The sequence below is a fragment of the Lycium barbarum genome, chromosome 5 (genome assembly GCF_019175385.1).
Source record: "Lycium barbarum isolate Lr01 chromosome 5, ASM1917538v2, whole genome shotgun sequence".
Lineage (NCBI taxonomy): Eukaryota > Viridiplantae > Streptophyta > Magnoliopsida > Solanales > Solanaceae > Lycium > Lycium barbarum.
This window is the reverse complement of record NC_083341.1, coordinates 15,446,590-15,469,837: the sequence shown is the minus strand read 5'-3', so window position 1 is coordinate 15,469,837 and position 23,248 is coordinate 15,446,590. Positions and strand designations below refer to the sequence as shown.

At 37.0% G+C, this 23,248-nt stretch overlaps 1 protein-coding gene across 1 annotated transcript; it reads left to right on the top strand.

The window, feature by feature from the left end:
- The first annotated feature begins 1,899 nt into the window (after window positions 1-1,899).
- On the top strand, window positions 1,900-8,863 carry LOC132640549 (AP2-like ethylene-responsive transcription factor AIL6). The gene is made up of 10 exons (XM_060357164.1): window positions 1,900-2,415; window positions 3,409-3,728; window positions 4,355-4,563; window positions 4,798-4,880; window positions 7,117-7,125; window positions 7,210-7,298; window positions 7,514-7,587; window positions 7,679-7,729; window positions 7,837-7,913; window positions 8,135-8,863. Exons 1-10 carry the CDS (start codon window positions 2,262-2,264, stop codon window positions 8,581-8,583), a joined length of 1,515 nt encoding a protein of 504 aa, XP_060213147.1. The 5' UTR covers window positions 1,900-2,261; the 3' UTR covers window positions 8,584-8,863.
- Window positions 8,864-23,248: the final 14,385 nt, after the last annotated feature.

Below are 23,248 nucleotides of genomic sequence, written 5' to 3'. Positions count from 1 at the left end.
AGATTCTCCGACAGCCCACTGGGTTTTTTGTGTGTCAACATAAGTTTATTTTGGATCTGCTCTCTGAATTTAATTGTTCTGCAGTTTCTTCAGTGGTTTCTTCTCTTGCACCACTTATTAAGCTTTCTGTTGAGTTAGGTGATCTGGTTTCTGATCCTTCTATCTATAGAAGACAAGTGGGCAAGTTGAATTTTTTGTAGCATACCAGACCTGACCTTTTCTTCACAGTCCAACATTTGAGCCAATTCATGGCTTCTCCTCGGGTTCCCCATTTGGAAGCTGCCTATCATGTTCTTCGGTATCTCTCTGGTACTTCACAATTGGGTCTGTTTTTACCTGAGACTGCTAACTTTATTCTTCAAGGGTCATGTGACTCTGATTGGGCTGGTTGTGCCGACTCTCGAAGATCGGTTAGTGGTTATGTCTTGTTTTTGGGAGGTTGTCCTATTTCTTGGAAGTCTAAAAAACAGCCTACACTTGCCTTGAGTTGTGCAGAGGCTGAGTACTGGGCTATTCGACTGCTAGTTGCTGAGGTTGTTTGGCTTATTGGCCTCTTATCTGATTTTGGGATTCATGATTTGTTACCTGTTGACATTTTTTGTGACAGCTAGAGTGCTATCCATATTGCCAAGAACCCGGTGTTTCACGAACGCACCAAACATATCAAGGTGGATTGCCACTTTGTCCGGGATGCTTTGAAATCTGGTGTCATCAAACTGCATTCTGTGTCTACTTCTGCCCAAATTGCTGATATATTCACCAAACCCCTTTTGGGTGCACTTCAACGGACTTTCGTTTCCAAGCTTGGAATGGCGCTCCCCTTCCAACTTGAGGGGGGCTGTTGGACCACAAGTGGAGCGAAAATCCACTTCTGCTAAGTTGGCCCAACTCCATCCGCAATGACTTGGGCCACCTTATACTAATTTCCACTTAAGTGTACCCGACCCATTTGTAAATTTCCACCATAAATATAAATAGGGATATTTCATTTATTTATAACTCAACGATTCATTTTACACAGAAAGAAATAAAGAGACAAATATTCTAATTTCGTTTTTCTCTCTCATGGTTGAATAGAGAGAGAAACTATGGAGAAATAGGGTTTTCTCCATAGTTTTGTGCGGCGATTCTCCATAAATATTGAGTTTATCAATCCCACCTAATTGTGTAATTACTTGGTCAAGCAAATAGGCCAAACTGTGTAATTACACCCAATTCCAATTCCTTGGGTGGCTTTCCAAACAGACTCTTACAAAACCAAGATAAAATTAAATAAATTTTCCCATCTTACTCTTAGTATTAAATGTTCTTGAAAATAGTTACTCCCTCTGTCTTATAATAAGTGTCACCCTAGCAAAAAAAATTTATCTCATAATAAGTGTCACCTTAAGAAACCAAGACATAAATTGACTTTTTTTTTTCCAAATATATCCTTTGACAAAAATGAAAAGTTAAAGTAATATCTAAATAATGATCATTGGATAAGCCATATAGTAACTTGGTATTGTTGAAATCGCAATGTCAAAAGGTTCTATTGTGCATGCTCTAATCAAGAGGAAAAATAATTAATTTTTTTATATAGAGATAATTTAGTAAACTTCACGTTGTATTATTTATTTCTTAATATGCATATTTTTGAATAAGATGACACTTATTATGGAATAGAAAGAGTAATATGAATTAGAATATATTTATTAAAGAAATATAGAAATAAAATAATAAAATAATATATCTTTTATTTATGATTTCTTAAAGTACCGTGTAAAATGAAAAAGTGGCCAAAATAAAATGGACGGAGGAAGTAGAATCTATGGCCAAACGCCTACTAAAATGATTAACAGCTCCTTTTTTTTTTTTTTTTTTCTTCAAAAAGTTAGTTCAAGTGTATCCCTCTGATTTTCCGCCGGATGTGGCAGATGAAACCGCTCTTTTCTCCTATTATATACCTCCATATTTCTCTATTCTCCTCTCTCTTCTTCTCCATATTTCTCCAAATCTCTCCTAAATTTGTCCTTAACCAAATATTTCTACTAGTACCTACTTCAAATCTTCTACTACTATTACTTTAATTTCACCTTTATTTTGCATGCTTTTCACTTCTTTTGAATCTTTTCCCAACCCCTTTTGTTCTTCTTAGTCAAAGAAGCTGCAAAATGTGTCTACACACATACACAAGTTCTAAGTAATTGATATTTGTGAGCTTTTTGATCTGTTTTTTTGTTGCTTATTTTCTGGAGAGAAGTTAAAGAGATTCTATAAATATGGCTCCAGAAAATAATAACTGGTTATCTTTTTCTTTGTCTTCAATGGAAATGTTGAACTCTTCTTCTGCTCAGTCTTCTATGCTTCAATCTAATGGCTCTTCTTCTGCTGACTCTCATCAATACTATTTTGCTGACAACTTCTTTCCCCATGGTAAGCATGCAATTTTTTTTTTTGTTTTTTTTTTTTGGCTTTATGCATATGATATTCAAAACTCACTGATCCGATTAATTCGAGTTCACCCTACACAAAATATTGTGAGGGTGAATCAGGTTTCAGGCGTGAACGGAGGTAGGGGCGCAAGGGTTCATCAAAACCTCTGCGTTGTTTGGAAAATTACACTATATATGTATAATATTAAAAATATTTTTATGAGTATATTGAATCGTTTTGGCTTTCTTCGTGTATATATTTCTTATATTTTGAATTTATTTAATGAAAATTTTTGCTTCGCCAGTGGTCTCAAGTCCAAATCTTGAAAATAAAAAAATCCGAACATTTTACATTTTGAATCAGAATTAGTCGGCCCAAAAAATACATGATACCAGTGGGAAAGCAGAAAAAGTATGAGTTCATCCTGCACCAAAAAAAGTTAGTAAATATTTTTTTCGTTTTCGAACTCGAGCTAAACCTCTTATTAGTGTGGAAGTATGAATTCACTGTCTCCACTAATTTTTCAGTGCTGTTAAACATTTGAAAGAAAAGACAAAAAAACAAGAAAAAGAAAAACATATTTTGAAATCTTGAATGTATGTTTGAATGAAGTACTCCTCCGGAATTTCTGTTTTGGTTGATGATTTGAGGAAAGTAAAAGTAGGAAAAAGACAAAGAAAATGCAACCATGCGGTCTTATTTTCGGTTACTTCTATTTTTGTCAAAAATCTTTCATCGCTCCATTAACAGAAAATAGTTGCCAACCCCCCCCCCCCCCCCCCCCCCCCCCCCAATTTTTGCTTAGCTCACGATCTTTGAAAAAAACCATGGATTTTTAATTTAACATTTTCCAGCTTATAAACCACTAACATTTAGCTCTTAGTTTTGTTTCTGTGTATATCTCTTTGATAACTAGCTGTTTTTAAAGCTACTAGTATATTAATAGACTAATTTTAACTTGATATATTGCATTTTTTTTTGTTTTCTCTTCAGGGTGGACGAACCAAAAAGCTCAAGTAATGTATACAGAAGGTGAAAAACAACAAATATATCATCATCAAGGTGGATTATTTGTGGATACACCACAAATAATACACCAACAACAACACCACCACCAACCACCTCCAAAGCTCGAAGATTTTTTTGGTGGCGAAACTGAGACTCAAGACTCGTCTTCATTGACTCACATCTACGACCACCACGGTGGTGGTGGCTACTACCATGATGGCCGGCAAGATTTGAATATTAATGGCAGGGCTGTTGGTTTTCAAACGTTTTCGACTAACTCGGGTTCGGAAGTTGATGACTCACAGGTACGGTGTTAAATGAGCGGGTTAGACTGAATTTAAGCGGATTAGTTATTTTGGCTGAAATAAATTTGAGTGAAATCGGTTAAAAAGCTAGTTATAATCCAATCTTTCCATTTTTTAATTTCTTTTTCTGTTCTTTTATATTCCCCCGTCTCAAATAGTTGTCACGTTTTACTTTTTAAGAGTCAATTTATCTAATTTTTGGAGTAAAATTGTATTAGATTAAGTTAATATTTTAAAAATAAAATTTAGCTATTTAAAAGCTATATATAATGACTCTAAGTTGCAAATTTTCTCATATTACTATGGTGAAAAAATGTATAATATTGGTCAAAATTAATGTACCTTGACTCTGATTAGCTTAACATGACAAATATTTTAGGACGGAGGGAGGAGTTCTTTAGTACCTAATATTTTTTTGCTTACTATGCTATATATAACATAACATAAAATAATGAAAATGTATTTTAATTTTTTTGGCATTATTTGTCATTGTCAATTTGGCTATATATCAGCACAATTTTTTATTGGCCGAAATGAGTTGAGCTAATAAATGAGGGTCAATAATCAGCTGGCAGGTTGAGCGGGTGACATTTTCATGAGCTAATTTTATCACTCCCTGCTCACAGGTTATGGGCGCTGAGTTTGCTACGGAGTCGAGTAACGAGTTGGGTTATTCACAGTGTGTTCCTACTGCTGGTGCTTTGTCTTTGGCTGTTAATACTACGAATAATTCAACTGAGGAAAAAGCTATAGTTACTGCGGTTGATTCTGAGAGTTGTAAGAAAATTTCTGATACTTTTGGTCAAAGGACTTCCATTTACAGAGGTGTAACGAGGTAATCTTTTCATTACTTTAGTAAAATAATTGTTTTTTTAGGGTGGGCAGTATTGCCATGTAAAGACATTTCGTTCATTTATTCTTCGTTATGATCATCCAAATTTAATTTAACCTGTGCATTTGATATCCCTATATGTTTGTCCATGGACTATCATTTGCTTGGAAGTTAGTTTATTTTTGTACATTTGATATTAATGAAAATTGTGTAAAAAAATTGGTTTCTTTTTTGTAGGCATAGATGGACAGGAAGATACGAAGCGCATCTTTGGGATAACAGCTGTAAAAGAGAGGGCCAAGCCAGAAAAGGACGTCAAGGTAACAAAATTTACCTTGTTATACATTAGATTTTGCACCTTTAAGTTTGACCGAGTGGTCACTAAAGTAAGGTGGATTAAAGATCATGCGAATTTGGCTTACTGTATTTTTTTTTTATATGTTTGTCTTGGTAGACATATTTACTCGATTACTTGTACTAAGAGATACTTTCTTTTGTTTTATTTTATGTGATCCTATATGACATATTACTAAAGCATAGTATAAGATTTTCTTAAAAAAGTTTGAAATTAGATTGTGTCAGATTTTAAAATAGGTATTTTCCCCAAAAATATTACTCCATCTTTTTTCATTGGTTTAGTTTGACTGAACATAAGTAATGTTATTGGGTGTTGTCTGTCTTAAACTAAAAATCTGTTTGTTGTACCAAAATGTCTTTTAATTATTATGATTTTAAACAAATCATGTGAAGTCATAGGATTAAATAGTCACCAAATATAGAAAGTGACATTTCTTAAAACAAATTTAAATGAAAATAATTACTGTATAACATACACTTACACTGATGGAATAAAAGGAGTAACATGCACTTCAATAAAATACGTAGTCAAAATGATTGTGACTCATACAAGCATTTTTTTCTTTTCGGATCCATGAATAATTAGAGTACCTACAATTGTGGGTCTGATAGAAAACAGTTGCATGCAATTGAAAAACATTAATGTGCTCCGAAAATTCAGATGGGTATTTTCCTTCAAAACAGGCTTTTTTGTTGATTGATGGATTGCTGGTATCTGAATTGGACAACTTGTGCCTTTTTTTTTTTATTTTTCTTCAAATTTTATAACTGATTTGATCAGATGGGCCGCCATTTAGTTCAATTTTGCAGTGTACCTATGGGTTTTTATTGTATGCTTCAATATGCCAACCATGTCTGAAAATACTGATCTTATCAAATCTGAAAACAAAGGTTTTAAATTTTGTCCATTAGTTATTCATTTTCTTCACCATATGTTTATCTGGTAGCACAGTTTCTAAATTACTACACCTTCCCAAGTGAGTAGTACACACTCTCAGCTAGTCTGAACTCTAGCTAGCTTCTGATGCACTGAGTTTTTCTCCTATTGCTTTTGACATTTACTTTTTCAGTTGAATCTTTTTTAGTAGCGTGTTTTCTCTTTTAATTTAATGAGTCTTAAGTAATGTGATTTCGGATTAGTCAGAAACTCAACTGAGGCTGACCAGAATTTTAAGTTATGGGTTCTGAACTCTCAACTCTTTTTGATTATTGGATTCGGGATAAAGTTATTTATATATATTAAGTAAATTTCTTAACATAAATATGGATTTGAGTCAAAGCTATTGTTTTGAGAAACCAAAAAGAACTTTTGCTTTGTTTTTCCCCCCTCTTTCCTTCCATGGGCCAATGACCCTCGTTAGTTTGATCAATCTGGCTCATTTATGAAAATTTGAGTTTAATTTTATTTATATATTGACAGGGTATGATAATTTTTTAACTATAAATAATTCTTTATAATAAGTGAAATTAGTAGTAGCTTGTAAAATAAGGTTGGTTTACAGTGGGTTAGAGATAGTAATGGTATTAAAAATTATACGACGCTGTATATAAATTAAATTTTGAGAATTTAAATGAAGTGCCCGCCACTTTTTATGGATTCACGTACACCTAGACGTGATATTTGACGCTGATCATGTAATCAAAGGTGGTGGACCTACAAATAGGGGATTTGACTGCTCTAGTTGTTTACTAGTATGTTGGCACTTGGTACTTACCTCGCTTTGAACTTGCTAACAAACATGTCCTTAATGTAGTTTCACATTGTTAAAATGGTATTGAGAAAAGTAATTAATAATACTTCCTTATCAAAAATAATAATTAATATACTTAAAACAGTAATGTTTCTTAACAGCTTACAAATTGCTTTACTCCATAATTCCACTGTCATAGTCAATCATAAACATAGTGGGAACAACTTGTTTACCTTTTTCTTGGTCTGGGCAAGATATGGCACTATCTTTTGCTCAATCACATGTAGATATTCAAATGTTTAAAGCTATTTTACTATACGCATGCATCTTGCTTTTTCTTTTTTATTTGTCTATGTTTTACGCTTTTTACGCGAAATTCTTGACTATGTTGCCAACTAAATTCTTGACTATGTTGCCAGCTGATTTCTAATTATTGTCTCACTAATTTTTTCCTTTAATTGTCATGGTTGCTTCTTGCTTGTACTCAATTTTGGATTCGCTTCTGCAGTGTACTTAGGTAAGTTACCTCAGTATCTACTTTAAAATTTTCTTTCGTCATTCCGACACATCATTGAATATTGGAATTTATAAAATGATATAGGTGGATATGACAAGGAGGACAAGGCAGCAAGATCTTATGACTTAGCAGCTTTAAAGTATTGGGGTGCAACAGCCACAACCAATTTCCCTGTAATATGCTATACACCTTTATCACTTTTCGTTAAAAGTTCATATTGGCTGTTCAATTAATTACTCAGTTGCTCCGACTCTCCAAAAATGTTGTTACACCTGTATTGATGACATTTTTTAAGAATTCCGATCAACAGATTAATTACATGAAAAACTACGTAATTATGGAAGGACGTTAGAGTTTTTAGTTTTAACCCGACTGATGTATTTTCCAGGCTTCCAATTATACCAAAGAAATAGAGGAAATGAAGCACATGACGAAGCAAGAATTCATTGCCTCCCTAAGAAGGTGTCCGAGATTTACCTTTTACCTCATTATCGTCGTGTTGATGCTCTTTGGTGTTGATTGATTCTCATATAAATTTCTTTATTGATATCAGGAAAAGTAGTGGTTTCTCGAGAGGTGCTTCTATGTATCGGGGCGTGACAAGGTTTGCATTATGTCTTGTAATATCTACTCGTGTTCAAGATGTAGTGAGATCAATCTTCGGCCCGTTTCATAAGTCGTGTTTGATTAACTAGTTCTGAAATTTTGCAGGCATCATCAACAAGGTCGTTGGCAAGCAAGAATAGGCCGTGTTGCAGGGAACAAGGATCTGTACTTAGGAACATTTGGTAACTATATTAATTTCCTTTGATTCATTTATTAGATTATTTATTAAAAAAGAACCGGAATTAGCTATGAAGTTTGTCGCTAATCTGTCTCTAAATAACTCAAAGCTAATAGAATTTTCTAATAATCCATCGTTAAATAGGATTAGCGATAGATTTTTATTGTTTGGCGATAGGTGTTGTCCATTGCTAATTTTTGTATTTTTTTGGGTAAATTATTGCAGCTACTGAGGAGGAGGCAGCAGAAGCATATGACATAGCAGCAATAAAATTCAGGGGAGTGAATGCAGTGACCAATTTCGAAATGAACCGATATGATGTCGAGGCCATCATGAAAAGTTCACTCCCCATAGGCGGAGCAGCAAAACGCTTGAAAATCTCCCTTGAATCGGAGCAGAAACAGTTGTTGAACGATAACTACCAGCAGACTCCACACAACAGTGTCAACGGTAGCAGCAATAGCATCAATTTTGGGGTGATTTCCCCTGTTTCCGCTATCCCCTATGGTCTTCCATTCGATACGAGCCAACAACCCTTTTACCATCACAGCTTCTTTCCACACCTCCAGTACTCAAGCAACAACGGCGTTGGTGCTTCTGATCATACTGCTGGTGCAATGCCCTTGATGCCATCACCGGGCGAGATTTTCATCTGGCCTAATCAGTCCTATTGATCTTGCAATAGGACGTTGCAAATTCGTTTAGGCTAATTAAAATTAACCTCTTTGCGTTTAGCTGACCCTATTTCTGACTTGCAAAAGTGTTAAAATTGGCTATTTATTAATTAACCATATGTAGGAGGTGAAAATATTGTAAAGTATCTTTTGTTCAACAGTTGCAGTAGTAGATGCATGTTGATTAGGTACTACTTAGGCTGGGGGTTATTAGTGCAACTCTTGTGGGAAAATTTTGGTTTTCTTGCTTCCTCATATTATAGAATTGCTCTTAGTACAACATTTATTTTGTTGAATTATGTGCGGATAGAATTGACAACAATGAATGATATATACCAGCCTTTACCTTTTGAGATCGGGCATGTTATTCTTAGTTGTCACAATTTATAAGGTATGACAGAAGTCATATTCTGAGAAAATATTTTGTGGAAGTCATTTTAATTTTGAGTTGTTTAGATAACTAGAGAATGTTTTCTATGAGAAGGGGAAAGTGGAGTGGGGTTTGACAGTCTTGACTTATTATTTGTCTTTATTACTTGAGAGTATTCATTTAAATATTATCCAATTTGCTAATCTATAACTATATATATATAATATAAAGCTAAGCATATCACTATATATATATAATATAAAGCTAAACATAAATAAAGTGATATGACATTAGTATTTATCTTTTTTGTCAATTTTTTGGTTTTTTACTCATTTTTTATCAAAAATTTAATATAATAATATCCACACATTGATAGAGAAACCGTTGCCAAGAATGATACTAATTGTTATTGTTGGGTCCATCCCATAATTTGAGGAAAGAAACATCTCCCTCATTTTAAGGAAAAAAATAAGGAAGAAAACATTTCCCTTGTTTTGAGGAAGAAAACATATTCCTTGTTTTAAGGAAGAAAACATCTTCCTTGTATTTGACAAATTGTCAAGTGCTTGCTTGAGTCACAAATGACATCAATAGGTTCATTTCATCCATATAAATAGGGAAGCCTTCTATCATTTGTAGCATCACCAAGAGCAAGAGAGAAAAACAGTAAGGAAAACACTTGAGTGAGATATAGGTATTCAGTTTAGGATTGATTTTTTGTAATAGTTGAGCGTGAGAATTGCTCCTCCTATTGTAATTCTGTTCCAGTTATGAATATAAGACTTTTCCAATCCTAACAAGTGGTATCAAGAGCTTGGTTAATCTTGCAGGCCAATCTTTTAAAGTTTCGTAAAATTTTTTGTCCCAAAATTGTGCTCTGAGTTTACCATTAGAAAGATCTCGTTCCGAGGATTTCGAATATATATTTTTCGGAATTTTTCGACCATCGGAAGGCCTCCAAAAGTCCAGTCAAAGTTTCTCTGTCCACCATCGCCACCGCCGCTCCGCCACCTTCCGGCCACCAGCTCGCCGGAGAAGACGACCGGAGAAACTCGATACGACCAACCCGTTTTGTCCAGACCAACCCGTTTGACCAGAACCAGATCTGGTGAAAGTCCAATTGCCACATCATCCTTTTGTTGACTCTTTCAACCAGCCAGTGGTTAAACCGGCCCGGTTCGGTTTGAATTAGTGCAGCCTGGTTCACTTTGTTTTTGTCCGCTTTTCAGATTGGTCAGACCGATTCCCTAGGTTTTCGACCATTCCGGATTCAATCGTGAGTCCCGTTTTGCCTGATTCTGCTTCCACAGTCCAGTACAAGCAGATTAGGTGCACTTTATCATGGAGAAATCATCATTGGATACCATGATTCCGCTAACATCCTCAAATTATAACATGTGGAAACCTCGTATGGAGGACTTGTTAAATTTGAAGGATTTAGCCGAGCCGCTCGAAAATAAAGGTGCCAAACCCGACAAGAAGACAGACGAAGAATGGGCAAGAATGAATAGGAAAACGGTCGCACAAATTCGACAGTGGATTGACCATAGTGTATTCCATCATGTCGCGCAGGAAACGAGTGCTTACAAACTTTGGGAAAAGCTTGGGAGCATGTACCAAGCAAAAACAGCTCGAAATAAAACATTGTTGATGAGGCGATTGGTAAATCACAAGCTACGTAGCGGTACCTCTGTCAAAGAACACACAAGTCAGTTCCAAGATCTCGTGAACCAGCTAAGTGCAGCCGAATGGGTTCTCAAAGATGAGGAGCAAGCAATCTTGCTCCTAAGTTCTCTACCTGATAGCTGGGAGACTCTTGTCGTCACTCTCACTAATTCCGCCCCCAATGGTAAGGTGACCATGCAGATGGTCACAGACGCCTTATAAACGAGGAATCGCGAAGAAAAGAAGCCGGGGTAGATCAATCATATGCCCTTGTTTCTGAAAATAGTGGACGCAATGGAGGTAAAAGCGGAGGTAGAGGTAGAGGCCGAGGCAAAGGTAGAGGTCGAGGTCAAAGTAGAGGAAGATCTCAAGTTCGAGGGAGATCACGAGAGCGGGGAAAGTCCGTTGATACTAACACTTGGTTCGAGGGCTATTGTAACTATTGTGGCAACTATGGCCACAAGAAGGTGGAGTGTCGAAAGCTTAAACGGGAGCAGCCTCAAACTAACCAGAGTTCGAGCAAGGAAGATGGTGAGACCATGGTCACCGTGTCACCAGAAATTGCACTTGTTACATGCGGAGAGGAAGCATGCCTACACGTGGGCACAAATGATATTGAGTGGGTGATTGATACTGCTGCATCATTCCATGCCACTCCACACCGGGATTTGTTCAGTACTTATAAATCTGGAGACCACGACGCTGTGAAGATGTGCAACACTAGTTTCTCGAGCATTATTGGCATTGGTGATGTGCATATAAAAACCAGCAATGGAAGCTCACTTGTGTTGAAAGAGGTTCGTCATGTTCCGGATCTGAGATTGAATCTGATCTCAGGAGTAGCTCTGGATCGACAGGGGTATGGAAATCTGTTCAAGGATGGTACGTGGAAGCTGTCCAAAGGCTCTATGGTTATTGCTAGAGGACATATTTGTGGTAGTCTTTACAACACCAATGTAAAGTTGTATCGACCGAGTCTCAATGCAGTTGAAGAAGAGACATCACCAAACTTGTGGCATAGACGATTGGGCCACATGAGTCTGAAGGGATTGATGACTCTTGCAAAGAAAGAAGCCATCTCAATAGATAAAGACGTAACTTTGGATCCCTGTGATCATTGTTTATTTGGGAAACAACATAGAGTTTCTTTCAGTTCCACCAGAAAGAATCGTTCCGAGTTGCTGAGCCTTGTCCACTCTGACGTGTGTGGACCCATTGAAGAAGAATCTCTTGGTGGTAGCAAATACTTCGTGACATTCATCGACGATGCATCACAGAAGGTTTGGGATTATTGTCTCAAATCGAAGGATCAAGTATTTGATCGTTTCAAGACATTCCATGCTATGGTAGAAAGGGAGACTGGAAAGAAGCTGATATGCCTCCGATCCGACAATGGAGGCGAGTACACTTCCCGAGAGTTTTTGGCATATTGTGCTAAACATGGGATCAGACATGAGAAAACGGTGCCACGAACACCACAACATAACGATGTAGCTGAAAGAATGAACCGCACTATTGTTGAGAAAGTCCGATGCATGCTCAGTATTGTTACACCCCGTACCTCGGAGAAGCACTAGTTAAATTTGAATGTAAGTATGTCGAGTGACGACTAGGTAAAATAACTTTGGAGTATGAGGAACGAGACATTATTAAGTATATTGCTTAAATAAAGGATGATTACGATCTCGTAAGCCGTAATCGGGAAAGAGTATTTGAAACACGAGAACATGGCCATTATTAGTATAATAAGTGATAAATATCATGTATGGAGAGTTTCAGAATATTTCGAGATTGAGCGAATTGAAGAAAATAAGTTCGACGAAAATTTGAGAAATGCTGGAAATATTTTCAGTCAACTTTGGAGGGGTATATCTCCATGTATATTTGGAGTTTTAAGACGTTTCAAAATCCTAAAATGAAGTTCGTCGAGTCTAGTTTGTTATGCAACAAACTGCTCGTTGATAGGACCTCGGAGTAGAGAATTATAGACGTTACAAACTGAACTGTCGCGCAGAAACAGCACTGCTACAGTACAGTACCGACCCAACTTATTATAAAAGGGGTCACAACCCCATTTTTCATCATCCAAAATGCTCTGAAAATTTCCAGAAAATTCAGCCAAGAAAAGGGGCTCTTAAACCACCTAAAAGTGAGATTTTGAGCAAAATTTCAAGCTACGAAATACCAATCGAAGTCCGGGCAACGCGTAGACGCGATTATGATTTCATTTTGGAGTTGGAAGAGCTTGGGAGCAAGTGAAAATTGAAGATCTTGTTACTTTGGTAAATACAAGGTATGAATCATTAAATTTCTTTCTTTATCAACATGGATTAAGGAATATTTGCAAGAAATAAAAGTTTTAGTTGTTGTGGTGATGTTTTTGATCCATGGATTGAGGGTTGAAGAGAAATTTGGATGGAAATACCTATATTTATCTTGTAGGATGTTAGGGATGTTGTTATTGATGTTCTTAGTATTAATTTCAACTTCCTTACGAAAGTAAAGATTATTGAATAGTCGTATTACAAGTGGGTTAGTTAAGAAATTTAGGAAACATCGTGTGGGATGTTTTAGGAAGTATATTGGTATGGAAATGATTGTATTGATGCTGATATTGTTATTGTTGTGTTGGTTGTTGAATTGAGAATTCGGGTTGGGCATATAAACAGGGGAGATGCTGCCCGAATTTCGACAGAATCTAAAAGGATTTTAATTAAAGTTTCGAGACGAGCGTATGATGATGATTCTAATGATATTATGAATGGTTATATATGTAGATTACGAGGCTACGAATAATTCTTAAGAGAGGTGCAAGACGGGAAGTAAGTTAGAAGTCGAGAATTTTCTTCCAGGTATGTTAAGGCTACTCCCCTTCTTTCTAAAGGCATGATCTTTCCGTTATAAATCTCTGTGTCGTATCCCTAATATCATTGATCCCGCAAATGCTAGAAGCCTGCGAATTTCGTGATCCTTATGAGGTTCTTGAATTTATAAAAGCATGATTCTTTTCCTACCAAACTATGTATGAATCCCATAAAAAATTTCATTTCCAAGAACGTTAGAAATTCATGAATTTTAAAGTTTTTATGATGGCAAAGATGAATAATTTCTTATGATAACCATGATGATGATTATGAGAGATTTATTTATCCAAACTCCAAGGCATACAGATTTCATGTTATTATGAGATAATTTTTCATTCATGGAGATTTCCATGTACATGAGCTTTACATTGTTATGATGACTATGATGAGAACGATTTTATGTTCAAAGGTTCCAAGTTTATGATTTCAATGACGATATGAGAATATTGAGCTATCTTTTGACCTTTCTTAATTTTACTCATTGTGGTTGATCTCACCTTATAATAATTTTTCTTTCAAGGTGAGACAAAGCGACGATGATTATTCCATAGTATATAATCGGAGGTTCCCGACCTTACGTCACTCCGATGTACTCATAGCTTTTATTTGACTCTCATGCATGCTTTATATATATATGTATGTATTTTCTCACACCGCGCCGCGCTATAGTCGGCCGGGCAGGCACGTAGATGTGCACACCACTGCAGCGGGCATGTTATGATATTGCCCCGGACGCGGGAGGCCTGAACGCAGGCTAATGATGATAACACCGAGCCTTAATGGCCGGGCATGATATTATATATATGACACCACGCCTTAATGGCCGGGCATGTTACTATGTATATGTATGAAAATGTTTTTTTTTAAAAGGCTAAGCATGCATGATATCCGCCTTACGAGGCTTTCAGATGTACAGGTTATATCTCTTATTCCTTGTTACTTTTCATATCTATGTTATATTGTTACTCATGCCTTACGTACTCAGTACATTATTCGTACTGACGCCCCTTCTTGTGGGCGCTGCGTTTCATGCCACGCAGGTGCATACAAATGAGTAGAAGACATTGCTAGACGATGTTCCAGCGGGATTGGCGAGCTCCATTTCTTTCCGGAGTGTTGCCGAGTCAGACTATCCATGTCATGGTATAATGATTTATGTTAGAGACTTTGCAGACAGAGTCACGTATTTAGCCTGCCAGTCTTGTATGCGGCTATCTAAGCCGATGTATTCATTATGCATCACTTTACAGATTTATATGATTACAAATTTTATTTGATTCGAGAAAGATAAAAAGAATGTTTTTGTTAAAAGCTTTCCCTATGCATTTCAGTTCATGACTTAAGGATTGTGAGTATAACGAGATCCAGCGGGTTCGGTCGGCTCTAAGTAAGGGTCGGGTGCCCGTCACTCCCTATCGGCATTGGGGTGTGACAAGTTGGTATCAGAGCGGTTCGTCCTAGGGGTTGTTTGCAAAGTCGTGTCCAGTAGAGTCTTGTTTATGGGTGTGAAGCGCGCCACACTTATAAACAAGAGGCTGCAGGGAATTTAGGAACTATTGACCTTCTTTCTTATCTTAGATCGTGCCATAGAACTAAATCATAGGATAAGACATCTCAGATTCTAACCGAATGCTTTGATCATGGATAAGCGGTTGATTATGCCGCTATGGGAGAATTGCTTCGTATTGAAGTTGTTCATTTGGAAGGTATGTATCCTATTTTATTAATATGGATAGATGTTGATGTAAGGACTTGAGCAAGATATTATGGGTATTTGTGATTGCTCTGTGGGGCATTGAATGTGTTTTCTAGGCTGTGTGCAGGAATGAGGTAGTAAGAATTATAGAGGAAACTCTGTCGAAATTTTTGCAAATTGAATTGTTTGCATGCCAACAGAGAAAGAGTAAAATGAAAGTGTGGTCATTAGCCGTTCATTGAAGGAACGGTTATGGGACTTATTGGAAACATAAAGAAAGTTGATACCAGGAACTTAAATGCAGTATTACGGTTTATAGATTCGAATGGTTAGTAAGTGATAACAAAGATATATTGAGATGAGAAGGAAGTTAACGAGTACGGGAAAGTTCCATTTAGAAGTATATATAAATAAATACGAGATTAAGATGGGTTTGTACTCCTTGTGGAAGGATATACAAAACTACTAAGTAGATATTGTTAAGTGGCAAGCGGGAAAGGAGCCCCTTTAAGAGCAAAGGAAATCTAGGAGGGCCTTCAAGATGAAAATACGAGAAATAAACATACATACGAGCAAGCTATGCTATCGTAAAGAGGAATAAGAAATGAACGAAGAAAGAAAGAAAAGGACGTCTAAGAGTGTTTATAAGTTGATGAAAATGTGATGAAAGTATGATTAATGATATGTTCCTCGATACATAACAGCTCGGGTGAAGGACAAACTTGATTGCAAGGTATGTAAGGTATTCGTTTTTCCCCTCCCCCTTCTTTGGCATAAACTGGGCTAGAACATGAACATGAGCGTTCCATAACCAATCCAGTCCATTCCCATGCCATATATTTCGAATCTTAATGCCTTGTCATTTGATCGATTCTTGAAATTTACTCTACTCACCATCGATTATTCCTTTGGATTCGATACGAATTTCATAAGCAATTCAGAGGTTATGATCTTGTGTTACTCGAAAGGCCAAGAATCAGATCCATAATTTTCTCATTCAAAAATCAGCCTCAGAACATCTTTACGGAAGAAAATAGAGTTTTGCGCAGAAAGCTTCAGGGAATTGCGCTTTCCGTCCGCATCGCGGAAGGAAAGCGGAAGGCTTCAAAACTTCCCGCTTTTCATCCGCATCGCGGAAAAAAAGCGAAACTCTGCACAGAAGGAAGTTGCGCTTTCCGTCTGCATCGCGGAAGGAAAGCGGAAGCTCCCAGAAAGTTGTGCTTTTCTTCCGCATCGCGGAAGAAAAGCGGAACCCTGCGCAGTTAATTTTTTTTTTTTGGACTAGACCAATAATGGTACATACGTATGAATAAATGTAATGCACCCTTTTAACGACTGAAGGAGCACGATATAGTCAGGCATTTTATAAAGAGCCTAACGAATTCTAATGTCATCATGGATTCATTAACCTAAGGGACTATTAGACGTGAAAGAAGGAAGTGATTTGAATTGTGTCCAAAATGTGTGGACATTCGACTTGATACAAGAATTAAATTAGCAAAAGAGAAATAAGTCAAACCATGCGATGAAAGTAGCTCATACATTATTTGGACTAGAGGAGTTGAAGGATCGCTAGGGTCGGCCAATTGACTACCAAAGACGGTCAATACTTGAATGTTACTGGTATATGAGAACATCCTTAGACGAATTAGAATATTCCCAAGTATAAGAGAAGGAAATATACTGGCTTGAAGAAGTCGAAATTCGAGATGAAATAATACAACGAGGATGCGCTAAAGAAAAGTGGCAATGGACTAAATGCAAGTATATTGTGAGACATACGGGGAAAAGGAGGCATGATAAGATAATGAAGGTTTAGCAAATCGAAAGAAATAAGTTTTTGTCGAAAATAATACGTTGTGTCCCAGGCTATGATTAAAAACACTCGTACCCGAGAAATATTTTGTTACAAGTAAATATGCAGTAGATGTACCCCAAAAAAAAGTAACGCAGGAAATGAGAATGCCTACAAGTGATCAAGGATAAGTATCAGGACATATGGGAATTACTATAGAAAAAAAAAATCAAAATCGCGGCGTTGGAAGAGATGAGAGTTTTAAAAGAGGAATATTTATAGGAATATCATTGATCGTCAAAAGAAAGAAAGGCAGTATGCTTATGGATAGCATGACAGTAGTAGTACCGGAGATTTGGAAATATCTCCTGTGTCGGGAAATTATAAGTCACCGTTTATATCCAATCGTGAGAGTATATGTCATAGGACCATATAAATAATCGTCCTGATAAAATGGCTAGTAAACGGTATGGAGACGACAATAAATATTTGAAGAGTAATAGAAGCTAGTTAAGTTTAAAGTAACCGCTGGTGTAGGAGAGCCAAGGACTCAAAGAGGGAAGCACATTCGTATTGAAAGGAAGATATGATTAAGCAAGATTTTATTATATTCTCTGGCTTATGAGTTATTTGGTAATGACGTTCAGATTGGGGGAGAAGAAATTGGAGAAAAGATTCAAACAAGGATTTGAAAAATATTTTGAATAGTGGATTAGTATGTTGTAAGTATAATCTTGTTATGAGGGACAACAATGATGACGAACAAATGTTGTATACAAGAGTATAAGGGATGGTGCTGAGAATTGTTATATGGGTCGAATGGAGTCCCATTTGAATATGGATCCCTTGGCTATAGTATTTTTGACGCATTGGATGAGTAATCTGAAGTAAAGTAATTAATTAGAATAATAAGCCATTATCAAGGAAATGCTATGACAAACCATTTGGGTGTTACCATAGGTGGAACTATGATGACAAAGCAAGGTAGTGAGGAGTCCACAATTAAAAAGGAGATGAGATGATACGCATGTAAAATCGATTAATACCAAGAGCCTAATCGGAAGTAGCACTAGAGAAGCAAGCAAGGAAAAGTACCGCAGCTAAATAAGGAAATGGCCAATTAGTAGACAAATAAAGGGATGCGAAATAAAGGAACTAAGCCAACGGAAGGTGAAGTCGTGGAAGTAGGTGACAACAAGATCACAGGAAAAGAATCCAAGGATATAACTAAAGGAGATGGACATTTAAGGAATTAAGAGGTTCGCTTGACTGATAAAATCGAAATGACAGACAATCGCGTCAAACTAGGGGAAAGACTTATTAAGTGATAATCCGGCAAAGGTTAAAGGTAGAAAGAGAGACTCAAAGGTAATGACCAAAGGATATCGCATTTGATTAGATCAATCGGGTGACAATGAAACCACGTGAAGCAAGCAATATGATGACTCTTATTGGAAAAGGGACAAATGAAGGTTACAGACAAAAGCAAGAATGAAAAGATCCGAATTCGCTACATGACTAGGAATCTTGGTTATTTTTTGACGAACTTCTGAATTCACCCCTAATTTATTAGGCGAACTAAGGATCAGAAACTTTAAGAGTAAATTGATGGAAATGAATCATTAAATAAGAGGGTTGAGATGTCTTTGATATAAGTACAAGAATTTCCATTAGTTAGCCAAGGCCCAGAAGTCCAATTGACGGATAGAGAAATTAAGCGGGACATTTCGGTATTAAATCAGTTGAAAGATAAAGTACCGCAGATGAATTCGACTGCTATAGAAAGCAAAGGATGCTATAATATGACCATTCTCGAGGTTATTTTAAGGAAGGAAGAATAAGAATACTTAAAATCCAAGAAGACAGAGGCCTGGGATATCTGTAAAACGTAAGAAAGATGCGTGAAGATCGAAGAGAACAAAAATTCCTTAATAAAAAGAAGAGGAGATCAAAATTGGATAAAGGTATGTATAAGTACGACATGAAAGGGCATACAAGAATGTAAACAACGAAAGCTGAAGAGACAATGAAAGCGATAAAGCATGGACAGTTAGTGGACAGACAAGTAATAAGAAAAAGGGATGACCTTGGGTACAGGCGTAAATTTTGGCCACAAGAGAAGAAGAATGGATAGCATAGTTTGGATAAGTTCAGTTTTAACGAGCAAGTAAGACTGCAAGTAAGTAAAGTAATAACCGACAAATGCGGGTAAAAAACATTGACATCTATTTCGGAACGAACTCTGCCTCAACATTCGAGGACGAATGTTTTTAAAGGGTGGGAGAATGTTACACCCCGTACCTCGGAGAAGCACTAGTTAAATTTGAATGTAAGTATGTCGAGTTACGACTAGGTAAAATAACTTTGGAGTATGAGGAACGAGACATTATTAAGTATATTTCTTAAATAAAGGATGGTTACGATCTCGTAAGCCGTAATCGGGAAAGAGTACTTTGAAACACGAGAACATGGCCATTATTAGTATAATAAGTGATAAATATCATGTATGGAGAGTTTCGGAATATTTCGAGATTGAGCGAATTGAAGAAAATAAGTTCGACGAAAATTTGAGAAATGCTGGAAAGATTTTCAGTCAACTTTGGAGGGGTATATCTCCATGTATAGTTGGAGATTTAAGACGTTTCAAAAGCCTAAAATTAAGTTCGTCGAGTCTAGTTTGTTATGCAACAAACTTCTCGTTGATAGGACCTCGGAGTAGAGAATTATAGACGTTACAAACTGAACTGTCGCGCAGAAACAGCACAACTACAGTACAGTACCGACCCAACTTATTATAAAAGGGGTCAAAACCCCATTTTTCATCATCCAAAATGCTCTGAAAATTTCCAGAAAATTCAGCCAAGAAAAGGGGCTCTTAAACCACCTAAAAGTGAGATTTTGAGCAAAATTTCAAGCTACGAAATACCAATCGAAGTCCGGGCAACGCGTAGACACGATTATGATTTCATTTTGGAGTTGGAAGAGCTTGGGAGCAAGTGAAAATTGAAGATCTTGTTACTTTGGTAAATACAAGGTATGAATCATTAAATTTCTTTCTTTATCAACATGGATTAAAGAATATTTGCAAGAAATAAAAGTTTTAGTTGTTGTGTTGATGTTTTTGATCCATGGATTGAGGGTTGAAGAGAAATTTGGATGCAAATACCTATATTTATCTTGTAGGATGTTGGGGATGTTGTTATTGATGTTCTTAGTATTAATTTCAACTTCCTTACGAAAGTAAAGATTATTGAATAGTCGTATTACAAGTGGGTTAGTTAAGAAATTTAGGAAACATCGTGTGGGATGTTTTAGGAAGTATATTGGTATGGAAATGATTGTATTGATGCTGGTATTGTTATTGTTGTGTTGGTTGTTGAATTGAGAATTCGGGTTGGGCATATAAACAGGGGAGATGCTGCTCGAATTTCGACAGAATCTAAAAGGATTTTAATTAAAGTTTTGAGACGAGCGTATGATGATGATTCTAATGATATTATGAATGGTTATATATGTAGATTACGAGGCTACGAATAATTCTTAAGAGAGGTGCAAGACGGGAAGTAAGTTAGAAGTCGAGAATTTTCTTCCAGGTATGTTAAGGCTACTCCCCTTCTTTCTAAAGGCATGATCTTTCCGTTATAAATCTCTGTGTCGTATCCCTAATATCATTGATCCCGCAAATGCTAGAAGCCTGTGAATTTCGTGATCCTTATGAGGTTCTTGAATTTATAAAAGCATGATTCTTTTCCTACCAAACTATGTATGAATCCCATAAAAAATTTCATTTCCAAGAACGTTAGAAATTCATGATTTTTAAAGTTTTTATGATGGCAAAGATGAATAATTTCTTGTGATAACCATGATGATGATTATGAGAGATTTATTTATCCAAACTCCAAGGCATACGGATTTCATGTTATTATGAGATAATTTTTCATTCATGGAGATTTCCATGTACATGAGCTTTACATTGTTATGATGACTATGATGAGAACGATTTTATGTTCAAAGGTTCCAAGTTTATGATTTCAATGACGATATGAGAATATTGAGCTATCTTTTGACCTTTCTTAATTTTACTTATTGTGGTTGATCTCACCTTATAATAATTTTTCCTTCAAGGTGAGACAAAGCGACGATGATTATTCCATAGTATATAATCGGAGGTTCCCGACTTTACGTCACTCCGATGTACTCATAGCTTTTATTTGACTCTCATGCATGCTTTATATATATATATATATATGTATATATTTTCTCACACCGCGTCGCGCTATAGACGGCCGGGAAGGCACGTAGATGTGCACACCACTGCAGTGGGCATGTTATGATATTGCCCCGGATGCGGGAGGCCTGGACGCAGGCTAATGATGATAACACCGAGCCTTAATGGCCGGGCATGATATTATATATATGACACCGTGCCTTAATGGCCGGGCATGTTACTATGTATATGTATGAAAATGTTTTTTTTAAAAGGCTAAGCATGCATGATATCCGCCTTACGAGGCATTCAGATGTACAGGTTATATCTCTTATTCCTTGTTACTTTTCATATCTATGTTATATTGTTACTCATGCCTTACATACTCAGTACATTATTCGTACTGACGCCCCTTCTTGTGGGCGCTGCGTTTCATGCCACGCAGGTGCATACAGATGAGTAGAAGACATTGCTAGAGGATGTTCCAGCGGGATTGGCGAGCTCCATTTCTTTCCGGAGTGTTGCCGAGTCAGACTATCCATGTCATGGTATAATGATTTATGTTAGAGACTTTACAGACAGAGTCAGGTATTTAGCCTGCCAGTCTTGTATGCGGCTATCTAAGCCGATGTATTCATTATGCATCACTTTACAGATTTATATGATTACAAATTTTATTTGATTCGAGAAAGATAAAAAGAATGTTTTTGTTAAAAGCTTTCCCTATGCATTTCAGTTCATGACTTAAGGATTGTGAGTATAACGAGATCCAGCGGGTTCGCTCGGCTCTAAGTAAGGGTCGGGTGCCCGTCACGCCCTATCGGCATTGGGGTGTGACAAGTATGGCTAAACTGCCAAAGCCATTCTGGGGCGAAGCTGCTCTGACAGCTTGTTATCTTATAAACAGGTCACCTTCAGTCCCATTGAACTTTGAAGTTCCAGAAAAGATATGGTCTGGGAAAGATATTTCATATTCTCACTTGAAAGTGTTCGGGTGCAAGGCATTTGTGCATGTATCCAAGGAGTTGAGGCAGAAGCTTGATCTCAGATCAACTCCGTGTATCTTTATCGGCTATGGATATCAAGAGTTCGGATACAAGCTGTGGGATCCCGAAATGAAAAAAATGATTCGAAGTAGAGACGTCTTGTTCCATGAAAACCAGTTTCATGAGTGTGCTCCAACAGTCAACAAGCAACGAAGTTATCATGCTCCAGATGATGTCCCTGAATCACCACACATTCCTCTCAACAACGAGGAACTTCATGATAATGTCCAAGATGAACAAGAAAACATTGATCCGGCAGATGTTGATGATGATGAAAACGAAGAAATTCTTGAGCAGGGGGAGACTTCACCCCAAGACGCAGCTGGAAATAATCAAGTTCGACGTTCTGCACGAGGGTTAATCCCTCAAAGGTCATACTCGCCAACAGAATGGATCCTTCTTACCAGCGAAGGGGAGCCAAAGAGCTTTCAAGAAGCTCAATATCATCGTGAAAAATCCAATTGGCGACAGGCCATGGAGGAAGAAATGAATTCTTTACAAAAGAATCAAACATATGAGTTGGTAAAACTTCCTCCGGGAAAGAAGACCTTGAAGAACAAATGGGTCTTCAAGCTCAAGAAAGATGCTAGCGGAAATATCGTGAAGTACAAGGCAAGGCTCGTAGTCAAAGGTTTCCAACAGAAGGAAGGAATCGACTTTGACGAGATTTTTTCGCCGGTTGTGAAGATGATGTCTATCCGAGTGGTTCTCGGATTGGTGGCAAGTATGGATCTTGAACTTGAGCAGATGGACGTGAAAACAACTTTTCTGCATGGTGATTTGGAGGAAGAAATATACATGGAGCAGCCCGATGGTTTCCGAATCCCAAAGAAAGAACATCTCGTTTGCAAGTTAAGGAAGAGTCTTTACGGTCTCAAACAAGCCCCAAGGCAATGGTACAAAAAGCTCGACTCATTCATGCTGAAACATCAATACAAAAGAACAACTGCAGATCATTGTGTGTACTTGAAGAAGTTCTCGATGGAAAATTTATCATCCTTCTGCTCTATGTGGATGATATG